The sequence below is a fragment of the Biomphalaria glabrata genome, chromosome 1 (assembly GCF_947242115.1).
Source record: "Biomphalaria glabrata chromosome 1, xgBioGlab47.1, whole genome shotgun sequence".
Lineage (NCBI taxonomy): Eukaryota > Metazoa > Mollusca > Gastropoda > Planorbidae > Biomphalaria > Biomphalaria glabrata.
This window is the reverse complement of record NC_074711.1, coordinates 58,879,274-58,906,740: the sequence shown is the minus strand read 5'-3', so window position 1 is coordinate 58,906,740 and position 27,467 is coordinate 58,879,274. Positions and strand designations below refer to the sequence as shown.

The following is a 27,467-nucleotide window of genomic DNA, read 5'->3' as shown; positions in this document are numbered from 1 at the left end:
ATTTCCGAAAAAAAAAAAATCATTTTTTTTCCCTTTTTGGTTAAGCGTTGTACTGCATGTCCATGAGACTAAAATTCACGCGATAATATGAAAAACGACTTATTAATTGTTGTTTTAACTTATATGGATACTAAATAGATTTTTTCCCTTTAAAGAAGAACAATACACACCATGGGATCTGAATATATATTAATAAAATAATAAAAACCAAGATAAAGACATTCGAACTAAATCTTACTTGATAATACGCTTCAATGGAATTCATGCAAGAAAAACAAATAACTTGTCAAATAGAAAGAAGATATAGTCCTGGACAAAAACAAGACATTGAATCCTTAAAATGAGTTTAAAGCACTTACTGAGGTCAATTAGCTCGTCTCAGTTTTAAATTCGTAATAAAAGGAAGACACTTGTTCTTTATAAATACAAATCAAATGTATTTTTTCCACATAGAATTCTATACATTTCTGTTTCTCAATACACTAGAATGTTTTTGCAGGAAATAGCCAACGTTTTAAAAAAAATCAACATTATTGTTATGAAATTTCTTTTTTTGTTTATGCTTACTTGGTCATCTCCAGCGTACCACTCTTCAAGTGAACAATTCAACGTATTTCTTATTGGCGCCATGCATATCAAGTTCATGGCGTGCTCATGGGATACATCACAGGGCTTCTCCCAAAATCTTAAACGAATAGAGCTGTTTCAATCCAGTTTCCGGGGGCAGAAGGCTATCTTCCCCAATTAGTGTTTTTGTGGACTGTCATAGCCAAAATCAGCTGGGTGCCTTTTGTTCAGGGGAAGAAGGTCACGTCCGGTGCTATATCTGCGGGCTAGTTGGAAAGCTCAATAAAATATTGGATGACCAGAGCTTTTAGTTGCATTGTTCTAAACTTGGCAGACAGATAGGCAGACCAACGAACAAACAGCACAAATGTAGTTTTTCCTAACGGGGGACCATTAAAATATCTAATAAAGTTTGTTTAAAATAGTAAATATTTGATTTGAACAACAACAAAACAACAACAATAAGCACAACAAAACAACAACAATAGGCACAACAAAACAACAACAATAGGCACAACAAAACAACAACAATAGGCACAACAAAACAACAACAATAGGCACAACAAAACAACAACAATAGGCACAACAAAACAACAACAATAGACACAACGAAACAACAACAATAGGCACAACAAAACAACAACAATAGGCACAACAAAACAACAACAATAGGCACAACAAAACAACAACAATAGGCACAACAAAACAACAACAATAGGCACAACAAAACAACAACAATAGGCACAACAAAACAACAACAATAGGCACAACAAAACAACAACAATAAGCACAACAAAACAACAACAATAGACACAACGAAACAACAACAATAGGCACAACAAAACAACAACAATAGGCACAACAAAACAACAACAATAGGCACAACAAAACAACAACAATAGGCACAACAAAACAACAACAATAGGCACAACAAAACAACAACAATAGGCACAACAAAACAACAACAATAGGCACAACAAAACAACAACAATAGGCACAACGAAACAACAATAATAGGCACAACAAAACAACAACAATAGGCACAACAAAACAACAACAATAGGCACAACGAAACAACAACAATAGGCACAACTAAATAACAACAATAGGCACAACAAAACAACAACAATAGGCACAACGAAACAACAACAATAGGCACAACAAAACAACAACAATAGGCACAACAAAACAACAACAATAGGCACAACAAAACAACAACAATAGGCACAACAAAACAACAACAATAGGCACAACAAAACAACAACAATAGGCACAACGAAACAACAATAATAGGCACAACAAAACAACAACAATAGGCACACGACAATATACTTACGCAGGACAATAACTACCCTATAATTATACAAAACAGAATATTAAACTCAAAACAATATACTTAAACTAGATAGACACACATATTTTTAAATACAAAATAATGCAATGTTAAAAAGAAACATTTTTGCATGCTATAGTACAAATGTTTGCTCTAATTATGTATTGTTTTTTTTGTAATGCAAAACACATTTCTTCACGGATAATAAAGATTATTATAATTATTATTATTATTATTGTTAGTCTAGATCTATTACACATTGAATGACACGACTGATCCAAACTAATTGATACAACTACACTTAATATAAGCTTTGTTTTTTAAAAGTATTTGTTGTTGTTTATCTTGTTACATTCTGAGCTCAGTTTTGTTTTGATTATGAATGATGAATTAAGGCACACAGAAAGGCCAATAAGTGCAGGTCCTGGTTGAGCTTGGCCGTCATCGACTGTAAATAACACCCACACAATACACGACCTTGACTTTGTTTATTGTGTAGGTAGAGAAGAAAACGTGATGAAAGAGGACTGGTACCGTCGACAGATAACTACCTCATTCCTTAAATAATTAAGATAATTATTTAATTGTATAATTATCGTAATCAATGACTTTGATCTTGGTCAATTACTTAGATCTTTCACCTTGGTCAATGGGCTTCCCCCTAAGAGATATAAACTTGACCAGCAGTTTAAAACTTCTGCATGAACCAGAAGCTCTAGAGTCTAGATGTACACATTTGGAATACATTTGTTACTTTAAATCTTCACCATTTACTCTTAACAGATGAGTAGCAGTAATAAAGTAAGAAAGTGTTTCTAATGTAATCACGAGTACAATTACGGCAGATAATTTGAATGTATTGGCTGAAAAAAAATTGATGTAGCCAACAAGTCCATCGCAGTTGAGGTTATGTTTTTTTTTTTAAATATCTAGTTTCACAGCTCGTGGCCTATGGGACAGATGATGTAAAGGTCATCTGTTTCTGTGGCCCACGGTTAATGAGGGTGTCATGTGGCCAGTACAACGACTTACAGGTACCATTACAGGTACCATTACAGATACCATTACAGCTACCATTACAGGTACCATTACAGCTACCATTAGAATTATGTGGACTCAAGAACGAAAGTCCTAAAAATCCCGAAGTTCAAAATTCCTGCTGGATTTGAAACCGAGTCGTCTTGCTTCGGACGCCAAGCGCGTCACTAACTGAACCAGGGGCTTCTGAGTTATTAAATACAGGAGTGCAAGTGGAAGGGAGACAATCAAGGGACGTGTGACAGAAATAGGTGTTGAATATTTTTGTACAGTGAGTTGTATTTGGTTTAAATTGCTCCATACATGTATGTGTTCCAACATACAGTCATACATCTACATACAACTGGAATCTGTTTTTATTTGTCACTCAGGGTGAAGTTCATTTCTGTGTTCAAGTTTTATTGAAGTGTGGCATCAAGAAATGAATTCGCCTATTTACGGTAGACTAGCTGTTTAGAACCACAAATAACACCGTTTTTTTTTAAATTTTAATAAACAATGTTGAAATTAGTCCTTTCATACAAAATGTTGAAATTAGTCCTTTTCATAAACAATGATAAAATTAGCTCTTCCATAAACAATTGTGAAATTAGCCCATTCAAAACATTGATTCAACAAGGCCACTCAAAACAGTGATGGGATTATTCCTCTCATAAACAATGCTGAAATTAGCCATTTCATAAAAAAATGTTGAAATTAGTCTTTCATAAAAAAATGTTGAAATTAGTCTTTCATTAACAATGTTGAAATTACCCCATTCAAAACGAATTTCAAATCAGCCCATTTAAAAAATGGACTCAATAAACCTATTCTAATACAACAATGAAATAAGCCCATTTAAAACATGCTTTCCCAGAAAAACTCAATGAGCTGAACAAGTGATTCTTAAACTAAGGTCACATCCTGTCCTTGACCCGCTGATCTCCGGCTCTAAATTTCTGCTAAAACTGCAAGAAGAAGCTGCAAAGAATCGATTACGTTGGGCTAAATTTCTGCAAAGATGCGGCCCGCGAAACACAAATTTATCCGGCTAGAGGCGTTGGCTAGTTGGGCAATCACCAGTAGGCTTCGTGGCTTATTAAGGCACCACAATAAAGAGAATATTTTGTCACCCTAAGCCCATCATGCAAATATTCGTGGCCCTGATATGATACTCGCCTCGTGCACTACTAAGGCCGCTTCTGATCTGGACTGATTCACTAACATAAAACATATTATGAACAAATTTTAGTTTGTCCCAGTTTAAAAAAAAAGAAAAGCAAACATTTACAGCACGGAACGAAACAGAATTCATCCTCGGGAAACTGAAAGTACTAATGAAGTGACACTAAAGAGACTTGTCAAATGAAACATCTCATTTGGAAAACTAGTGTCACTTTTTTTATTTACTTTAAAATCGGATTTAGTAGAAATGTACATTAAAAAATATTTGGAATACAACATAATGTTTTTTTTTGTTTTTTTATTCTTTGTAACCTTTTTGTTTTCTTAAATTTGTTGTTAAAACTGAACTCTCTCTTTAAAACCGTAATTAGTAGACAAATTAGACAATTATTAAAACAGAAATCACAAATAAATTGTATTTTTCTCATAAAGAAAACGAAAAGCATAATAGAATACAAAAATACATGAATGAAAAGAAACTGAAGTGGGAAAGGAAACCAAGAAATAAACACAGTGCACACATAGTGAGATGTCAAAGGAATGCGCCATGGCATTTAAGGCAGTCCGATTTTCTATTACTTATCTTATCTTATATAATACAGACGTTACTTCAAAACAGAAGATGATTACGTCCTACGCGTCATGCATTTAGTCATGCATATTAACCAATGACTTAAATTCTGCCAAGTCACTGGTTTTCCTGGCTAGCTCAGGCAACCCATTCCATGCTCTAATAGCGCTAGGGAAGAAGGAGTATTGGTACAAATTTGTCCTAGCATATGGGACGAGGGATATGCCTTTATCTTTGTGTCTGAGTATTTTATTAAATTTTGTATTTGTTTTTGAAGATTATGGTTCAGTGTTTTATGTATAATGCTACTTTACTTTTAAGTCTTCTATCCTAAAGGCTTTCTAAATTTAGTGATTTTACTAAAGGTGTTACTCTAGTCAAATGTAAATATTCGTTTGTTATGAATCTCACTGCTCTATTTTGTGTCTGTTCCAGTTTCTTAATGTTTACTTGAGTTGAGGGGTCCCAAACGGAGGATGCATATTCTATTATTGGCCTAACCAAGGTTAAATAACATTTTGGTTTTATGTTCTTATTTTATTTATAGAAATTTCTTTTAAGAAACCCTAATGCTTTGTTTGATTTTTTAAAAATAGTTTCATCAATATGTGGATTCCATGACAGTTTTTCATATATTATAACACCTAGGTATTTTGCGTTTTTAGTCTGTGTTACTGGTTTGCCATGAATAAGATAAGTGGAATTAATTTGTTTTAGTTTTTTTGTTACTCTTAACAACTGACATATTTCTTTTCTTTACTTAATTACTGCCCAGTTTAATCATCATTAAATACACATCACACACAAACAGGTTTTGAAAGGAATCATTCTGTGCAATTACAAATATTATATTATATATTATGATCCTATCACTTGTCTCACTATGCTATGATCCTATCACTTGTCTCACTGTGCTATGATCCTATCACTTGTCTCACTGTGCTATGATCCTATCACTAGTCTCAATACGTTATGATCCTATCACTTGTCTCAGTACGTTATGATCCTATCACTTGTCTCACTGTGCTATGATCCTATCACTTGTCTCAGTACGTTATGATCCTATCACTTGTCTCAGTACGTTATGATCCTATCACTTGTCTCACTGTGCTATGATCCTATCACTTGTCTCACTGCGCTATGATCCTATCACTTGTCTCAGTACGCTATGATCCTATCACTTGTCTCAGTGTGCTATGATCCTATCACTTGTCTCAGTACGCTATGATCCTATCACATGTCTCAGTACGTTATGATCCTATCACTTGTCTCAGTACGCTATGATCCTATCACTTGTCTCAGTACGCTATGATCCTATCACATGTCTCAGTACGTTATGATCCTATCACTTGTCTCAGTACGCTATGATCCTATCACTTGTCTTAGTACGTTATGATCCTATCACTTGTCTCAGTACGCTATGATCCTATCACTTGTCTCAGTACTCTATGATCCTATCACTTGTCTCAGTACTCTATGATCCTATCACTTGTCTCAGTACGTTATGATCCTATCACTTGTCTCAGTACGCTATGATCCTATCACTTGTTCAGTGTGCTATGATCCTATCACTTGTCTCAGTACGCTATGATCCTATCACTTGTCTCAGTACGTTATGATCCTATCACTTGTCTCAGTACTCTATGATCCTATCACTTGTCTCAGTACGTTATGATCCTATCACTTGTCTCAGTACGCTATGATCCTATCACTTGTCTCAGTGTGCTATGATCCTATCACTTGTCTCAGTACGCTATGATCCTATCACTTGTCTCAGTACGTTATGATCCTATCACTTGTCTCAGTACGTTATGATCCTATCACTTGTCTCAGTACGTTATGATCCTATCACTTGTCTCAGTACGTTATGATCCTATCACTTGTCTGAACCAGTTGGGAAAGAGGGTGGGTGGAAAAGAAAGGGGAGGGCGGGTATCTGTGTGAATATTACCGTGATGGCTTTGTAAATGCATTAAAACTGTCAACTACTTACATTTGAACTCAGGATTTACTTCAACGTAGAATTGTGCCAAATTTCAAGTTGATCCGAGATTGGGTGTGGACGAAAGTGTACAAACTTTTGACCAGACCAGACTGAGTGGGTTGATAAAAGCTTTGTACAAAAAATCTCAATAGTAAATCTATGTTGAAGACTTTCTACACATAGCTCAACTTTGAGAACTCCTATATGCTATATCGAAAAATTGTAAAATTGTAATTAAAAAAAGAAAGCATGGCTGTGGATAATATTTTGTGGAAAATACACAGTATCTATTATTTTAAAACTTTCTAATTAAATACCCTCCAAGAAAAAACTTTAATAACATTTCTTCCCTCGTTTTATGAATGAAATATTTGTGTGCCACCTTTCTCGGACCCTCCCTTGTGTCTCTCGGTGAATAAAACTTATTTTTTGAGTCTCCGTTAAATTCTAGTTTTTATAGATTGATATGAAAGCTGAAGTCAGTTCGTGAGAACAGGAAAGGAGAGAGTGGTGCATCAGAACGTTGGAACAGAGAGGGAACATAAATACCAAGCAGGAACCACAACTGGCACTCTACAAAGCAGGGACCATAACTCTCAGTGTGGCCTTCATTTTTTTTTTGAGCGTGCAAAAACATCCAGATTAAAGCTCTTGCCTAATAATCGCTGGACAGGAAACTAGTCAGACCGAGTCAGTTGCTAGGGGGTCAAGCCTACAGGAAACATATATTCAATCACATGGAACCTCTTCTGAACTCTAAACATGATCATTTTGTTGTTCTCTTTTGGGCTCATTTCGCAAAAGCAGTAGTGAACAACGGCACTGACATCATTTCAACTTTCTGGATATAATTTTTGCCTTTTAACATAAATGAACACTATAACCATTCAACAAGTGCCATGCTGAGGAATCAAACGTCAACCTAATTAATCACGTGATAGTTGCACTGTTTTTTTGATAATGACATAATGCATTGTTCTATTCATATGAACACAACTATCGTGTGCAATGAATACTTCTATTATATTACTCCATGCCGTCATTAAATGTGTATACAAAGTTGTTTGTTGACACTTCTAGTTTTATACTGCTTGGACTGTGCACGATGAAGATATTCCTATAGATTTACATTGTGGAAGCTTTGCCTATTTAGTGTGTACTTAGATTGTAAAACATGGAGAGACAAGGTTATGTTCGTGAATTTAAGTGTTTGTAAAACTATTTGAATAACCAAAAGTATAAGAAACTCATTAAATAATCAAGGATAGCATAGTTTCAACCAAACTATAAATAGATCAGCGTGAGAAGTCAGGGAATTCATTATTTTACTAAACATTCTTCAATGAAGACTTTTCAAATTACAGTATTTCTGCTTTTGCAGGCACACACGGTAAGTAGACTAACTAATTGTTGTTTAGTTTGTCGAGACAGATGTAAATAAGACTTTTCTTATATATTTGAATATTACGAAGCTAGTAGTTTCTTAATGTATTTGCTAATGAGCTGACCTAGTTTGAAATCAAGCCCCACAAACTTTGCACTGGAATAAACGAGAGGCCTAAGAGACATGGCATTAATGTCAAGACATACTAGAAACACGTGACAGCGCTTTAGTTAAAAAAAAATGAAATGAGAAGGGGATATGGAAGAGAAGGTTCAGGGGAGACTGATAGATCTCAATTTGGTGTCAGAAATGGTTTTGTGTTAAATTTATAAAAAAAAACCAAAACAAACAAACTAAAACCTGACAGTGGTTTAGTCAAAAAAAGAAGAAAGGGAAAATAGAACAGGGTTAGGGGAAAGTAAGTACAGGTAAGATCGATAGATTACAATTGGGTGTCAGAAGTGAGATTGTATTAACAGGACGTTGTCTGGTGAGTGAAAAGTTTGACACTAATAGGAATTTAAAAAGTGGCCTCGTAATTCTTCTGTTAGATATAATGAAATCACATATAACATACGACTCATCACATTGGGCTTATGCTTTTAGAAGTTTTGTGTCATCTATATCCTATAAATAACAAGGCACCCCCTTGTATTCAAAAGATTAAGGACGAGTGTTGCATTTGTTAGCTTGGAGATGCAGACCCAGCTTTGACCTTGTATTTAAGTTTTCTTTGCGCCTTCTCTATAAAATTGTCCAAGTTGCACCCAGTAATCAACGTGTTGTTTTCAACAGCTAGATCTAGTACTAGACGCTAGATCTCATCTGCTGTTCTATTCTGTGTTGTCTCTAACGAGCAGACGACATCTTACCTCTTGAACCTCTCCCCTCTCACAGGTTTTCTATCTCGTATATGTTTTTCTCTTTTTCCCCTGCGCGAAATGTGCGCTAATAAATCTTGACACCCAAATAGGTGTTTTATGTATACCGTGGTTTATAGTGTGACGTGGTTTAATTGAATTTTTTTTTTTCATTTGCCAACTCCCAGTTCGTTTCAATAAGAAAAGCTTCTAATGAGTGGATTTTTGAAAGCAAAAGTATCTATAATTAACAAAGAAACAAGTGTGTGTATATATACAAATATATCAATACTTTATAACAAAATGTATGTAATTAATTGCAAAGTTATATAACCAGGAGATGAAATTATAGAGATCCAGCATTTGTTGAAAGTTACTGTATTTCAATCTAATACGACTGCATGCACTGTTTATTTAACGCGGAGATATTTATGACGTTGTTGGGGTGAGATAAATTCAAAGGAGTTGAGAAAAACTAAAATGAATTCTAGGGTACATTTCGAAAGCCATGTAAGATTAATGGTATTTTTTATATGTCTTGTTGCCTGTTTTTTTGTTATGTCTGTATTGTTTAAAAGCTATGTAAGATTAATGATTTTTTATCGTTTTTTTTTTTGCCTGTTTTATTTTGGTCTGTCTTGTTTGATACATTTCGGATGTTCCTTCAGAACTGATATAAAACCTTGAGCTGGACGGGATGGCTGCGGGTAGGATTCGTCCGAAGCACATCCTGTATGACCTGGCAGCCACTGTCTGTGACTGTCTGCTACAAACTTCATAGATCAACTCCCTCTGTCTGTGTGCTACACATTTTAAACACGTTATTTCTCCAGTTTCCCATTCTCGGATCAAGTTGAAACTTTGCACAATTATTTATTGTTTCTAGCGAGACATGAATCAATAAAAACGAAAACTAATCAATTTATTACTTAATTTATGGTAATTCTTTAACTTCGTTTAATATACAAAAAATGAAATAACTATTACATTATTGAGATATATGACTGCGAATGTAGAGTTCTTCCTCTTAGGGACGCTTTTTATTAGCCTATTTTGTTCAGGATTAGTAGGCCTACTGTGTGATCAGCAGCAGACGTCTCGGCTGGAGTGGCCACGTTCATAGAATGCCAGAAGATCGACATCCACAAGACATTCTGTATGGTGATCTAACAGAGGGCAGGAAAGCCGCTGGTCGCCCACTTTACGGTATACGGATGTATGCAAACGCGACATGAAACTCTTTAAAATCGACACCAACAGCTGGGGAAAAGTAGCACTGGATAGATACACATGGAGAGCGAGCATAAAGGAAGGGTCCCGGATTGCAGATGCTATACCTCAACAGTAGTAGAAGGAAGGGTGAAAATGCAACGGCGCCTGCGTCCCAACCTAAGATTGCAGCTGTGTATCAAGGGTTGGCCTCTTTAGTCACACAAGAAGTTGCAAAGGGAAAAGATCGTCTATTTAGACGTAAAATGCCATAGAGTAGGCCTACTGGTAATAGTAAACAATATGCGGTTGACTTCCGATCCTCTACTCTACTTAATTTGAAATTACGGTATAATTATTATACAAATCTGCACACCTAAGTGGCCAGAAGCTAAGCTATTGCCTTAATAATTTGTAGATGTAATTTTGTTTAAAGTATTAATTCATATCTAAATCTAGATCTAAATATGGGCTCTTTTCAGTCTGATTTTGATTATCGTCAAGTGTACAATATGCATATGTCAAGACTACGCATTATAAAATAGTCATGTTTAAAAACTTACAACTATAGTGAAGTTCTTATAAAAAATCCTTTTTTAAAACAAAATTTAAATCAGTGTTACATTCAATGAGTTTGTTAATAAATGAAACATATATTTTAAAATGAGCCATTGATACTTTTTCCATTGTGACCTTAAATGCAATTTTTATGTACTAATGAGCGAAGCTATGAATGAAGATTAAGTTATTAATGAAGAAGTCTGTGACCTTTTTTAAAACTTACCTCTCCTGAAGTTTTTCATTGAAAAGTGGTGTAAATATATGAAAACTACTTGCATAGTTGATTTTGAACATTACATTTTTCGCTTCAGAAAAGAAAAGCATAGCCGTTGCATCAGAACTTTAAAAGATCTAAAATATCATGATATCGGCAATATATTTTCTAGTTTGCGAGATCTAAATGGGACGGACGGACGTACAGACAGACCACACAAAACTAATACCGAGTATTCCCCTTTCGGTGACCGCTAAACGCAAATGTTAACTTTATTGATGACATTTTTAAATGCCGTCAAAAGTATGTGCATAATTTCCATTTTATTTGAATGAAATCAGGCTCTTCTAATAAAGGACCGATTCAAACATACCATCATTTATTTCTGCAAGGTTTCATTGCTCATAGTAACTTCTTCAATGTCAACCAACGAAAACCTCTGTGGCTCTTGACTTTATGACTGGGTAGGTTTTCTACCCGCGTAATTGATTAAAACTGGACCCGAAGCACGATTTATTCCATTATATATTCGATTATTGATGGCCTGCACGACTTCAACTTTCCACATTGAACACAGAAAACAAAGAGACAGATTAGTCCAGCAGCTTCCCCAGTGCACTCTTGTTATACAAAGATCTTTTTGTGGTTCTTACACTCTGATCTGATCCAATAAACTGAGTCTCAAATTTACATCCATTACCATTCACCGGCTGATGTCTGTCCCTGTTCCCCATTCAATTATGCATTGACCCTAACGTCCAAGTGTTGATAAATTATACGTTTGATACGCGAGGAAAAAAAAAAGGTCACTTTTTGTTGTTAAAGTAAGTGTGCAAGTGGAGGTAAGGGTTAGCACTTTGAATTGGTCTCCATGGCGACCACAGACATTTTATCGTGCACTAATTCAGCACAAAGTTTATACTGTGTGTAAAGTTTTAGTGTTTACATGTTTTAATCTTAAAGTAATAAGAACTTTTTAGAAAAAATGGTATATATGTATTTACATAACATGAATGATTTTTTAAACATATTGTTATAAACCTGGTGGTGACACAGATGGGGGTAGTGGTGTGTGTGTAGTCAGCCGACGCAAATCGCCCCAGGCCAGCGCTAGACGAGCGGTCAACCGTGACGAGTTACGACGATCGGCCGAGACGATGATGGTTCGGGAAGGATCGACGTCGTGAACAGAGCTCAGGAGTGTCACGAGGGATGTAGTCATCTGACCACCCAGAATGGTCGAGCGACGTTCTGTCCGGTTCTAGAAGGCCAGCAGGGACCCTACATAAAGAGCGAAGGTATCAGAGACCAGTCAGTGACAACTTCCCGATCTACAGTTCGTTACAACGGCTCAGTACAAGTCCGAGACGAGACAGAGAGACCAGTGCAAGAGTTGATACGGCGGAGAGATATTTGTACAGTCTTGTGTTAAGTGCTGCCAATTGTACAGTATTGGCTGTTATTTATTGACATTAAACTATTACGTTATTTTGAAGCCCAGAGTTGTCAAGTTCTTGAAGTTGGTGGTGTCGTTTGGTGCAATTTGCAGCGAGCTTGGATAGGGAGATTCGTAACAATATGTACCCATTGGGGGAGATTTTCACCATGACCTAATGTCAGGAACACCAAATTAAGCTTTAATTTTGGCAACTGAAAAAAATTAAATGCAATTGGAAAAACTAGGAAAATTTGATTTTTCAGTGCTATAAAGTGCAAATATATTGAACATAGGTTATTAACACTTCCTTTGTACACCGCATATACCAAGCTTATCAATACTGTGACAGGTGGGGAAATGTGACGTGTGTTTGGCGCGTTTATTGTCTAGGGCATGATTATTTTTAAAGCTATCACACACCAACCTATCAGCATATGAATCGGGAGCAGACACGCAACGAGACAAGCAATGAAAGATAGATACAAAAGTTAAAAATGAAGAATATTTATTTACATAAATATACATATAAGAATAAAAGGGGGAGAGTTTGCGTCTATCTCTGAATAATACTAGATCTAATCATCACTCTTGCACCTAATAAGAGAGTATGTCACTTTGTCCTCTGACTTAGCTGGTTGTCCTGTTGATGTCGCAGCTGGCTGTGTCCTGGCTTGAGGTTCTGCAGCTGGAGGTGGCGCTCTAGTGGATAGAGGGACGCCGGTGATTCAGTTCTTGTGGAGTTTCAATCCAAAGTTCTGATATCTGTAGTGGGCACAGTAGGGCGGGTGGCCGGCTACCGTGGGCACAAGGTTACTGCGGGCAGAGCGGATCTGCCGTGGGCAGCGTAGTGAACAGGATAAGTCCAGTGAGTTGCAGAGGGTTTGGCGTAGCTATGACGTCTCACACAGATCTGGGTCTATAGGGACGTCGCACCTAACAAGTTGACAGGTGGTCTGTCGAATAGGCGGGCAAGGCCGATAGCGCCAAGTAGTAGAGTTGAGTAGATCTCAGTAGGCAAGTGCAGTGCTGAATAGCACTAAGCACATAAATAGTAGGTGATTCTCGATAGCAAATAAATAGGCAGACACCTGAGGGAGGCTGCGGATAAATAAAGACAAGTTAGGACATGTCTCTCATGCATCTTATAGATGCCCTCGACTGAGGTGCATTCGTCAGATTGGTAAAATTGCTTTAGAGCACAATGGGGAGATGATGACAAATGGGATTTGGAAAACAGATGGCAGATAATAGCAATATCAAAATGTACATAGAAGGGAAAGTAATAATACAGAATGTACATAGAAGGGGAAATAATAATCTCAAATAAACAACACAGGTGGATAGAGAAAGAAAAAGGGGGGGGGGGTTGAATTGGGCGGTGGTCAGCGACCAAGACGGTTTGTTTACATATGACCGTAGGTCGAGAACAATGGAGCGCGCTTGAATGGAGAGGGTGTCCGTTCAAGCGGCGCCAACTCTCGTTAGAGTGAAATGAAAACAGGGGAGATAATTCAATACAGGAGAGATAACTCATAACTCTCTTCTAGACGCAGTATTAGTGCGCTAGTAAAATTATCAAGGCTGTCAACCGAGATAAAGGAAATAAAATAAGATGTACAAATATATACATGGTTGCATCAACGATCAATTGAGCAACGTAGCATTAATAGAATAATGCAATACACAAATAAATACATAGGACATGTTTATGTTTTCTTACTTACGCCAGTGAAGAATACACAATGCACTAATTAAATATAAATGAACTAAGCAAAATACACATGATAATATCCAATGGGAATAGCACAAAAGTAATTAAGATGGAACTTGTGATTATTACTACTTCCTTTGTACACCAGATACACCAAGCTTATCAATACTTCCTTTGTACACCAGATACACCAAGCTTATCAATACTTCCTTTGTACACCAGATACACCAAGCTTATCAATACTTCCTTTGTACACCAGATACACCAAGCTTATCAATACTTCCTTTGTACACCAGATACACCAAGCTTATCAATACTTCCTTTGTACACCAGATACACCAAGCTTATCAATACTTCCTTTGTACACCAGATACACCAAGCTTATCAATACTTCCTTTGTACACCAGATACACCAAGCTTATCAATACTTCCTTTGTACACCAGATACACCAAGCTTATCAATACTTCCTTTGTACACCAGATACACCAAGCTTATCAATACTTCCTTTTTTTCTGTACACTGGACCCATTAAAAAATTATTTAAAATTTTTTACGCCACATATAAACATCATAGATATGTCTCTGATAAACATCGTTATAGCCTATTTCCCAAAAGAGACAAACCACCTAGAACAAACAACAAGAGATTATCTTATTTTGAATACAGTATATGTCAATTTTATGAGCATCTCGTGCTCTGATTAGTTATTTAAAAGAAGCTGCTACAAAGCGAGCTGAATTAGATCTAACGCCCGGAAGTCATTTAACTTTTCAAAGCGAAGACTTCACAGCAGTGTCCGTGATGAGATATGTGCTCGTCTTCTAGCACGAAGGAGATCCCACTTTCATTTGTCTTCATTCAATAGTACTAACACTGAAGGCTTTGCTCAAACAAATGCGAAGAATAAATGGAAAATTCTAAAAAAATAGATAGGAAAAAACAACGACATAAAATAAACATAAAAATCACGTAAACATAAATATGACTTCCTGGTCGAGTGGTATGCGCCCTGGGTTGTCAGTTCGATAGTCTTCGGATTCGCACCTCAGGCATGAGGCATCCAAAATGAGATTCTGAAAAGTTGGTGCAGCTTTTGGTGATATGGTAAATATTGCAAAAAACAAACTCTGTAAAGATTATTGTTTGTTGAAACAAAATAGTGGTTTCTTTGATCATTTATTAGATAGGATCATTTGAATAATGAACTTGGCCAACAAATCAGATCGCCCCAACTAGCTCCAGACCAAAGCAATGACAGCACTTGTATTGCCTTGTATGTGTGCTACAACAAACTGTTATATTACGTCTTTATTAGAAATACAACATAAAACTGCAAACTCACAAACAACAACAAACACAAAATTAAGATACAAAAAAACAAAGAAAAAAAACAAGAGTCTGTCTCTAGAAGTGAGAACTAGTTTGACTCATCTACCACTGAGTCGTAGATGTTTTAATTATGGCTTTCTAAATGTCATCAAACTATTCTTTGAGCTACATTAATACTGTTTTAATGGTAAGACATTACTCTACCCGTCCTTCAGTCTGCTGGGGCACAACACAAGATCCGACAACCGTCTCTCTCCATTCTTCTATTAAAGAGAAATCTCTACACTTTGGGCTAACTGCCTAAAGCTCTAGGCTAAGGAAGTGTCTATGTATACATATAAGCATCGTGTCCCAATGTATCAAATATAAAGTCCAATTCATGTACAATGTAGTATAGTTTTCAAAACACGAAGAACACTTGTGGTCAAGAGCTGACATAGTTCTGGACTTTGTTGACATCATTCCGCCCAAGTTATTGTTTCGTATCTTGTTGCTTATATCTACTGATGCTAGCTGTTGCGATTCATCAGGCCCTCCGCCACGATTGACGTGGGCGATGGCTATTTCGGTCTGAAGCATGTATCGATACTTCATATCTTCCGAACGAATCCCAAATACCAATTAAATTTCCTAGCTTAACATCCTTTTTGGTTTGATGAAAGATTTTTCCGTACATTGGGTTGTATGCTTGGAACGTTTTTTGCTGTTTGATAAATAAATGTATGTGTAAATTAACGAATACAGCCGAAAATGTTTTATCTATGAAAAGTTTTGTGAAAATCTTTGACCTCATTGCAAGTCTAATTGAATCCTTGGTGTTTGCTAGTACTAGTATCTAGAGATCTTACACTAGATCTAGTTCTACCACGCTGTATATAAGGATTAATATTAAATAATATCCAGTATTGTGTAAAAACTACATTGAAGCTTGAGATTAAGAATATAAACTGTGTAGATTCGTTTCACAGATCTCGCATCGACGATACTAATGGAGGATCAATTATGTTTTCGATTCTAATTATGGCTGACTTATATAAAAAGGTATTGACTTGAGTGAAAATATATGCTGTGTCTAAGACATCCAATAATCAAATTACTTTTCTCTGCGATCACCATGGTAAGGTTTTTTTTTTCTAATGTCCATGAAATAATTTGTAAAAAAAAAAAAGATTTCGTATTAGTACTTGGACATAGCAATGTTTGAGCACTAAATGAATTTCAAGTCATTCTTAGTCTACTGATACTTTTATTTGACGAAACATTTAGAAAAATTAAAGCATTTTTGTCTTATTCATTGTACGAGCATTCACTTTCACTGACATATAAACACACCCATTGACAAATAAGCACACACTGGCACAGACTCACTCACTGACTTACAAACAAACAAACACACACACACACACACTCTCTCTCTATCTCTATCTTTCTCTCTCTCTCTCTCTCTCTCTCTCTCTCTCTCTCTCTCTCTCTCTCTCTCTCTCAACTTCCTTGACATGTTGATATAATGTGAAACAGAATTCTATATTGTAGTCCCTCTCTTTGTTCTTCATTATATTCTATTGTCTAGCTAAGACTAAATCAAGTGACTGTAAACATTCTGTTTTTAGTCCTCGATGCTGTAATCACAACCAAGCTAGAATACATTTACTTGTTGTTTAGTGAGAAATACAAATAGAGATTGAAAGCAGGGAGAGAGAGAGAGAGAGAGAGAGAGAGAGAGAGAGAGAGAGAGAGAGAGAGAGAGAGAGAGAAATCCTGTCTGGCACCGTAACTGTCTGATACAATAATGAAAAGAAAATAGAATCTTCTTACAAATAAGCAGTACATAATGTATTTCCTACAAATAAGCAGTACATAATGTATTTCCTACAAATAAGCAGTACATAATGTATTTCCTACAAATCAGCAGTACATAATGTATTTCCTACAAATAAGCAGTACATAATGTATTTCCTACAAATAAGCAGTACATAATGTATTTCCTACAAATAAGCAGTATAAAATGTATTTCCTACAAATAAGCAGTACATAATGTATTTCCTACAAATAAGCAGTACATAATGTATTTCCTACAAATAAGCAGTACATAATGTATTTCCTACAAATAAGCAGTATATAATGTATTTCCTACAAATAAGCAGTACATAATGTATTTCCTACAAATAAGCAGTATAAAATGTATTTCCTACAAATCAGCAGTACATAATGTATTTCCTACAAATCAGCAGTACATAATGTATTTCCTACAAATAAGCAGTATAAAATGTATTTCCTACAAATCAGCAGTACATAATGTATTTCCTACAAATCAGCAGTACATAATGTATTTCCTACAAATCAGCAGTACATAATGTATTTCCTACAAATCAGCAGTACATAATGTATTTCCTACAAATAAGCAGTATATAATGTATTTCCTACAAATCAGCAGTACATAATGTATTTCCTACAAATCAGCAGTACATAATGTATTTCCTACAAATAAGCAGTACATAATGTATTTCCTACAAATAAGCAGTACATAATGTATTTCCTACAAATAAGCAGTACATAATGTATTTCCTACAAATCAGCAGTACATAATGTATTTCCTACAAATAAGCAGTACATAATGTATTTCCTACAAATAAGCAGTACATAATGTATTTCCTACAAATAAGCAGTATAAAATGTATTTCCTACAAATAAGCAGTACATAATGTATTTCCTACAAATCAGCAGTACATAATGTATTTCCTACAAATAAGCAGTACATAATGTATTTCCTACAAATAAGCAGTACATAATGTATTTCCTACAAATAAGCAGTACATAATGTATTTCCTACAAATAAGCAGTACATAATGTATTTCCTACAAATAAGCAGTGCATAATGTATTTCCTACAAATAAGCAGTATATAATGTATTTCCTACAAATAAGCAGCACATAATGTATTTCCTACAAATAAGCAGTATAAAATGTATTTCCTACAAATCAGCAGTACATAATGTATTTCCTACAAATCAGCAGTACATAATGTATTTCCTACAAATAAGCAGTACATAATGTATTTCCTACAAATAAGCAGTATAAAATGTATTTCCTACAAATAAGCAGTACATAATGTATTTCCTACAAATCAGCAGTACATAATGTATTTCCTACAAATAAGCAGTACATAATGTATTTCCTACAAATAAGCAGTATATAATGTATTTCCTACAAATAAGCAGTATAAAATGTATTTCCTACAAATAAGCAGTACATAATGTATTTCCTACAAATCAGCAGTACATAATGTTTTTCCTACAAATAAGCAGTATATAATGTATTTCCTACAAATCAGCAGTACATAATGTATTTTCTACAAATAAGCAGTATAAAATGTATTTCCTACAAATAAGCAGTACATAATGTATTTCCTACAAATAAGCAGTACATAATGTATTTCCTACAAATAAGCAGTATAAAATGTATTTCCTACAAATAAGCAGTATAAAATGTATTTCCTACAAATAAGCAGTATAAAATGTATTTCCTAGAAATAAGCAGTATAAAATGTATTTCCTACAAATAAGCAGTATAAAATGTATTTCCTACAAATAAGCAGTACATAATGTATTTCCTACAAATCAGCAGTACATAATGTATTTCCTACAAATAAGCAGTATAAAATGTATTTCCTACAAATAAGCAGTACATAATGTATTTCCTACAAATCAGCAGTACATAATGTATTTCCTACAAATCAGCAGTACATAATGTATTTCCTACAAATCAGCAGTACATAATGTATTTCCTACAAATCAGCAGTACATAATGTATTTCCTACAAATAAGCAGTACATAATGTATTTCCTACAAATAAGCAGTACATAATGTATTTCCTACAAATAAGCAGTATAAAATGTATTTCCTACAAATAAGCAGTATAAAATGTATTTCCTACAAATAAGCAGTATAAAATGTATTTCCTACAAATAAGCAGTATAAAATGTATTTCCTACAAATAAGCAGTATAAAATGTATTTCCTACAAATAAGCAGTATATAATGTATTTCCTACAAATAAGCAGTACATAATGTATTTCCTACAAATAAGCAGTATAAAATGTATTTCCTACAAATAAGCAGTACATCATGTATTTCCTACAAATAAGCAGTACATAATGTATTTCCTACAAATAAGCAGTATATAATGTATTTACTACAAATAAGCAGTACATAATGTATTTCCTACAAATAAGCAGTATATAATGTATTTACTACAAATCAGCAGTACATAATGTATTTCCTACAAATAAGCAGTACATAATGTATTTCCTACAAATAAGCAGTACATAATGTATTTCCTACAAATAAGCAGTATAAAATGTATTTCCTACAAATAAGCAGTATAAAATGTATTTCCTACAAATAAGCAGTATAAAATGTATTTCCTACAAATAAGCAGTATAAAATGTATTTCCTACAAATAAGCAGTATAAAATGTATTTCCTACAAATAAGCAGTATATAATGTATTTCCTACAAATAAGCAGTACATAATGTATTTCCTACAAATAAGCAGTATATAATGTATTTCCTACAAATAAGCAGTACATAATGTATTTCCTACAAATAAGCAGTATATAATGTATTTCCTACAAATCAGCAGTACATAATGTATTTCCTACAAATAAGCAGTATAAAATGTATTTCCTACAAATCAGCAGTACATAATGTATTTCCTACAAATCAGCAGTACATAATGTATTTCCTACAAATCAGCAGTACATAATGTATTTCCTACAAATCAGCAGTACATAATGTATTTCCTACAAATAAGCAGTATATAATGTATTTCCTACAAATCAGCAGTACATAATGTATTTCCTACAAATCAGCAGTACATAATGTATTTCCTACAAATAAGCAGTACATAATGTATTTCCTACAAATAAGCAGTACATAATGTATTTCCTACAAATAAGCAGTACATAATGTATTTCCTACAAATAAGCAGTACATAATGTATTTCCTACAAATAAGCAGTACATAATGTATTTCCTACAAATAAGCAGTACATAATGTATTTCCTACAAATAAGCAGTATATAATGTATTTCCTACAAATAAGCAGTACATAATGTATTTCCTACAAATAAGCAGTACATAATGTATTTCCTACAAATAAGCAGTACATAATGTATTTCCTACAAATAAGCAGTACATAATGTATTTCCTACAAATAAGCAGTACATAATGTATTTCCTACAAATAAGCAGTACATAATGTATTTCCTACAAATAAGCAGTACATAATGTATTTCCTACAAATAAGCAGTATATAATGTATTTCCTACAAATAAGCAGTACATAATGTATTTCCTACAAATAAGCAGTATAAAATGTATTTCCTACAAATCAGCAGTACATAATGTATTTCCTACAAATCAGCAGTACATAATGTATTTCCTACAAATAAGCAGTACATAATGTATTTCCTACAAATAAGCAGTATAAAATGTATTTCCTACAAATAAGCAGTACATAATGTATTTCCTACAAATCAGCAGTACATAATGTATTTCCTACAAATAAGCAGTACATAATGTATTTCCTACAAATAAGCAGTATATAATGTATTTCCTACAAATAAGCAGTATAAAATGTATTTCCTACAAATAAGCAGTATAAAATGTATTTCCTACAAATAAGCAGTATAAAATGTATTTCCTACAAATAAGCAGTATAAAATGTATTTCCTACAAATAAGCAGTATATAATGTATTTCCTACAAATAAGCAGTACATAATGTATTTCCTACAAATAAGCAGTACATAATGTATTTCCTACAAATAAGCAGTACATAATGTATTTCCTACAAATAAGCAGTATATAATGTATTTCCTACAAATAAGCAGTATAAAATGTATTTCCTACAAATAAGCAGTACATAATGTATTTCCTACAAATCAGCAGTACATAATGTATTTCCTACAAATAAGCAGTATATAATGTATTTCCTACAAATCAGCAGTACATAATGTATTTTCTACAAATAAGCAGTATAAAATGTATTTCCTACAAATAAGCAGTACATAATGTATTTCCTACAAATAAGCAGTACATAATGTATTTCCTACAAATAAGCAGTATAAAATGTATTTCCTACAAATAAGCAGTATAAAATGTATTTCCTACAAATAAGCAGTATAAAATGTATTTCCTACAAATAAGCAGTATATAATGTATTTCCTACAAATAAGCAGTACATAATGTATTTCCTACAAATAAGCAGTATATAATGTATTTCCTACAAATAAGCAGTACATCATGTATTTCCTACAAATAAGCAGTACATAATGTATTTCCTACAAATAAGCAGTATATAATGTATTTCCTACAAATAAGCAGTACATAATGTATTTCCTACAAATAAGCAGTATATAATGTATTTACTACAAATTAGCAGTACATAATGTATTTCCTACAAATAAGCAGTATATAATGTATTTCCTACAAATAAGCAGTACATAATGTATTTCCTACAAATAAGCAGTACATAATGTATTTCCTACAAATAAGCAGTACATAATGTATTTCCTACAAATAAGCAGTACATAATGTATTTCCTACAAATAAGCAGTACATAATGTATTTCCTACAAATAAGCAGTACATAATGTATTTCCTACAAATAAGCAGTACATAATGTATTTCCTACAAATAAGCAGTATATAATGTATTTCCTACAAATAAGCAGTACATAATGTATTTCCTACAAATAAGCAGTATAAAATGTATTTCCTACAAATCAGCAGTACATAATGTATTTCCTACAAATCAGCAGTACATAATGTATTTCCTACAAATAAGCAGTACATAATGTATTTCCTACAAATAAGCAGTATAAAATGTATTTCCTACAAATAAGCAGTACATAATGTATTTCCTACAAATCAGCAGTACATAATGTATTTCCTACAAATAAGCAGTACATAATGTATTTCCTACAAATAAGCAGTATATAATGTATTTCCTACAAATAAGCAGTATAAAATGTATTTCCTACAAATAAGCAGTACATAATGTATTTCCTACAAATCAGCAGTACATAATGTATTTCCTACAAATAAGCAGTATATAATGTATTTCCTACAAATCAGCAGTACATAATGTATTTTCTACAAATAAGCAGTATAAAATGTATTTCCTACAAATAAGCAGTACATAATGTATTTCCTACAAATAAGCAGTACATAATGTATTTCCTACAAATAAGCAGTATAAAATGTATTTCCTACAAATAAGCAGTATAAAATGTATTTCCTACAAATAAGCAGTATAAAATGTATTTCCTAGAAATAAGCAGTATAAAATGTATTTCCTACAAATAAGCAGTATAAAATGTATTTCCTACAAATAAGCAGTACATAATGTATTTCCTACAAATAAGCAGTATAAAATGTATTTCCTACAAATAAGCAGTACATAATGTATTTCCTACAAATCAGCAGTACATAATGTATTTCCTACAAATCAGCAGTACATAATGTATTTCCTACAAATCAGCAGTACATAATGTATTTCCTACAAATCAGCAGTACATAATGTATTTCCTACAAATAAGCAGTACATAATGTATTTCCTACAAATAAGCAGTACATAATGTATTTCCTACAAATAAGCAGTATAAAATGTATTTCCTACAAATAAGCAGTATAAAATGTATTTCCTACAAATAAGCAGTATAAAATGTATTTCCTACAAATAAGCAGTATAAAATGTATTTCCTACAAATAAGCAGTATAAAATGTATTTCCTACAAATAAGCAGTATATAATGTATTTCCTACAAATCAGCAGTACATAATGTATTTTCTACAAATAAGCAGTATAAAATGTATTTCCTACAAATAAGCAGTACATAATGTATTTCCTACAAATAAGCAGTACATAATGTATTTCCTACAAATAAGCAGTATAAAATGTATTTCCTACAAATAAGCAGTATAAAATGTATTTCCTACAAATAAGCAGTATAAAATGTATTTCCTAGAAATAAGCAGTATAAAATGTATTTCCTACAAATAAGCAGTATAAAATGTATTTCCTACAAATAAGCAGTACATAATGTATTTCCTACAAATAAGCAGTATAAAATGTATTTCCTACAAATAAGCAGTACATAATGTATTTCCTACAAATCAGCAGTACATAATGTATTTCCTACAAATCAGCAGTACATAATGTATTTCCTACAAATCAGCAGTACATAATGTATTTCCTACAAATCAGCAGTACATAATGTATTTCCTACAAATAAGCAGTACATAATGTATTTCCTACAAATAAGCAGTACATAATGTATTTCCTACAAATAAGCAGTATAAAATGTATTTCCTACAAATAAGCAGTATAAAATGTATTTCCTACAAATAAGCAGTATAAAATGTATTTCCTACAAATAAGCAGTATAAAATGTATTTCCTACAAATAAGCAGTATAAAATGTATTTCCTACAAATAAGCAGTATATAATGTATTTCCTACAAATAAGCAGTACATAATGTATTTCCTACAAATAAGCAGTACATAATGTATTTCCTACAAATAAGCAGTACATAATGTATTTCCTACAAATAAGCAGTATATAATGTATTTCCTACAAATAAGCAGTATAAAATGTATTTCCTACAAATAAGCAGTACATAATGTATTTCCTACAAATCAGCAGTACATAATGTATTTCCTACAAATAAGCAGTATATAATGTATTTCCTACAAATCAGCAGTACATAATGTATTTTCTACAAATAAGCAGTATAAAATGTATTTCCTACAAATAAGCAGTACATAATGTATTTCCTACAAATAAGCAGTACATAATGTATTTCCTACAAATAAGCAGTATAAAATGTATTTCCTACAAATAAGCAGTATAAAATGTATTTCCTACAAATAAGCAGTATAAAATGTATTTCCTACAAATAAGCAGTATATAATGTATTTCCTACAAATAAGCAGTACATAATGTATTTCCTACAAATAAGCAGTATATAATGTATTTCCTACAAATAAGCAGTACATCATGTATTTCCTACAAATAAGCAGTACATAATGTATTTCCTACAAATAAGCAGTATATAATGTATTTCCTACAAATAAGCAGTACATAATGTATTTCCTACAAATAAGCAGTATATAATGTATTTACTACAAATTAGCAGTACATAATGTATTTCCTACAAATAAGCAGTATATAATGTATTTCCTACAAATAAGCAGTACATAATGTATTTCCTACAAATAAGCAGTACATAATGTATTTCCTACAAATAAGCAGTACATAATGTATTTCCTACAAATAAGCAGTACATAATGTATTTCCTACAAATAAGCAGTACATAATGTATTTCCTACAAATAAGCAGTACATAATGTATTTCCTACAAATAAGCAGTACATAATGTATTTCCTACAAATAAGCAGTATATAATGTATTTCCTACAAATAAGCAGTACATAATGTATTTCCTACAAATAAGCAGTATAAAATGTATTTCCTACAAATCAGCAGTACATAATGTATTTCCTACAAATCAGCAGTACATAATGTATTTCCTACAAATAAGCAGTACATAATGTATTTCCTACAAATAAGCAGTATAAAATGTATTTCCTACAAATAAGCAGTACATAATGTATTTCCTACAAATCAGCAGTACATAATGTATTTCCTACAAATAAGCAGTACATAATGTATTTCCTACAAATAAGCAGTATATAATGTATTTCCTACAAATAAGCAGTATAAAATGTATTTCCTACAAATAAGCAGTACATAATGTATTTCCTACAAATCAGCAGTACATAATGTATTTCCTACAAATAAGCAGTATATAATGTATTTCCTACAAATCAGCAGTACATAATGTATTTTCTACAAATAAGCAGTATAAAATGTATTTCCTACAAATAAGCAGTACATAATGTATTTCCTACAAATAAGCAGTACATAATGTATTTCCTACAAATAAGCAGTATAAAATGTATTTCCTACAAATAAGCAGTATAAAATGTATTTCCTACAAATAAGCAGTATAAAATGTATTTCCTAGAAATAAGCAGTATAAAATGTATTTCCTACAAATAAGCAGTATAAAATGTATTTCCTACAAATAAGCAGTACATAATGTATTTCCTACAAATAAGCAGTATAAAATGTATTTCCTACAAATAAGCAGTACATAATGTATTTCCTACAAATCAGCAGTACATAATGTATTTCCTACAAATCAGCAGTACATAATGTATTTCCTACAAATCAGCAGTACATAATGTATTTCCTACAAATCAGCAGTACATAATGTATTTCCTACAAATAAGCAGTACATAATGTATTTCCTACAAATAAGCAGTACATAATGTATTTCCTACAAATAAGCAGTATAAAATGTATTTCCTACAAATAAGCAGTATAAAATGTATTTCCTACAAATAAGCAGTATAAAATGTATTTCCTACAAATAAGCAGTATAAAATGTATTTCCTACAAATAAGCAGTATAAAATGTATTTCCTACAAATAAGCAGTATATAATGTATTTCCTACAAATAAGCAGTACATAATGTATTTCCTACAAATAAGCAGTACATAATGTATTTCCTACAAATAAGCAGTACATAATGTATTTCCTACAAATAAGCAGTATATAATGTATTTCCTACAAATAAGCAGTATAAAATGTATTTCCTACAAATAAGCAGTACATAATGTATTTCCTACAAATCAGCAGTACATAATGTATTTCCTACAAATAAGCAGTATATAATGTATTTCCTACAAATCAGCAGTACATAATGTATTTTCTACAAATAAGCAGTATAAAATGTATTTCCTACAAATAAGCAGTACATAATGTATTTCCTACAAATAAGCAGTACATAATGTATTTCCTACAAATAAGCAGTATAAAATGTATTTCCTACAAATAAGCAGTATAAAATGTATTTCCTACAAATAAGCAGTATAAAATGTATTTCCTACAAATAAGCAGTATATAATGTATTTCCTACAAATAAGCAGTACATAATGTATTTCCTACAAATAAGCAGTATATAATGTATTTCCTACAAATAAGCAGTACATCATGTATTTCCTACAAATAAGCAGTACATAATGTATTTCCTACAAATAAGCAGTATATAATGTATTTCCTACAAATAAGCAGTACATAATGTATTTCCTACAAATAAGCAGTATATAATGTATTTACTACAAATTAGCAGTACATAATGTATTTCCTACAAATAAGCAGTACATAATGTATTTCCTACAAATAAGCAGTACATAATGTATTTCCTACAAATAAGCAGTACATAATGTATTTCCTACAAATAAGCAGTACATAATGTATTTCCTACAAATTAGCAGTACATAATGTATTTCCTACAAATAAGCAGTACATAATGTATTTCCTACAAATAAGCAGTACATAATGTATTTCCTACAAATAAGCAGTACATAATGTATTTACTACAAATAAGCAGTATATAATGTATTTCCTACAAATAAGCAGTATATAATGTATTTTCTACAAAAGAGAATGGAGTTTCATTTGAGCAAGGATACAATTCATTTTAAACTCTAGCTTCTGAAGATTTCTCTTTGTTTTCTTCAAGAGTTCAACTATGTTCATTTAACCTTCATTTGAACATGATTTTGATTCACTTGAAAAAAAACTTTAAAACAAATGTGTCTATGTCTTGGCATAGATATAATAAAAAGTCAATACTTATTAGTTAAAACACTAAAGAACTTATCACGAGCTCAAGGTGCTATATTTTGTGTGGGTTACAATTGTGTGGATTAAGTTACGCATGTCTGTTGAAGATTGGAAGAGAGAATGCTATGAGTAGTTACTGGGTTCAAGAGGTAGGAGAATGTCTAGCATCTTCCTCTTTCTACATCCTCTTTGTCTGTCACGTGATCTTGTGTACGGAGCGCTATCAAGAAGCACATAGGAGACAAAATGGAAATAAATTATATGAAAAAAGAAATCATTATTTCCCCTCCCCCCCACTTCCTAGTTAGTATTATAGATCTTCTGCTCTTTCCATCGTCTGCTCTCTTAAGGTACC

General features: G+C 32.8%; 1 protein-coding gene across 1 annotated transcript in view; it reads left to right on the top strand.

Annotated features, from left to right (window-relative positions):
* The first annotated feature begins 7,203 nt into the window (after nucleotides 1–7,203).
* LOC106050310 (diuretic hormone receptor-like) overlaps nucleotides 7,204–27,467 on the top strand; it is a 117,590-nt gene continuing 97,326 nt past the window's right edge. The window contains exon 1 of the mRNA XM_056004569.1: nucleotides 7,204–8,047. Within this exon, the coding sequence (XP_055860544.1) occupies nucleotides 8,000–8,047 (48 nt within the window). The 5' untranslated portion in view covers nucleotides 7,204–7,999. The remainder of the gene's footprint in view (nucleotides 8,048–27,467) is intronic.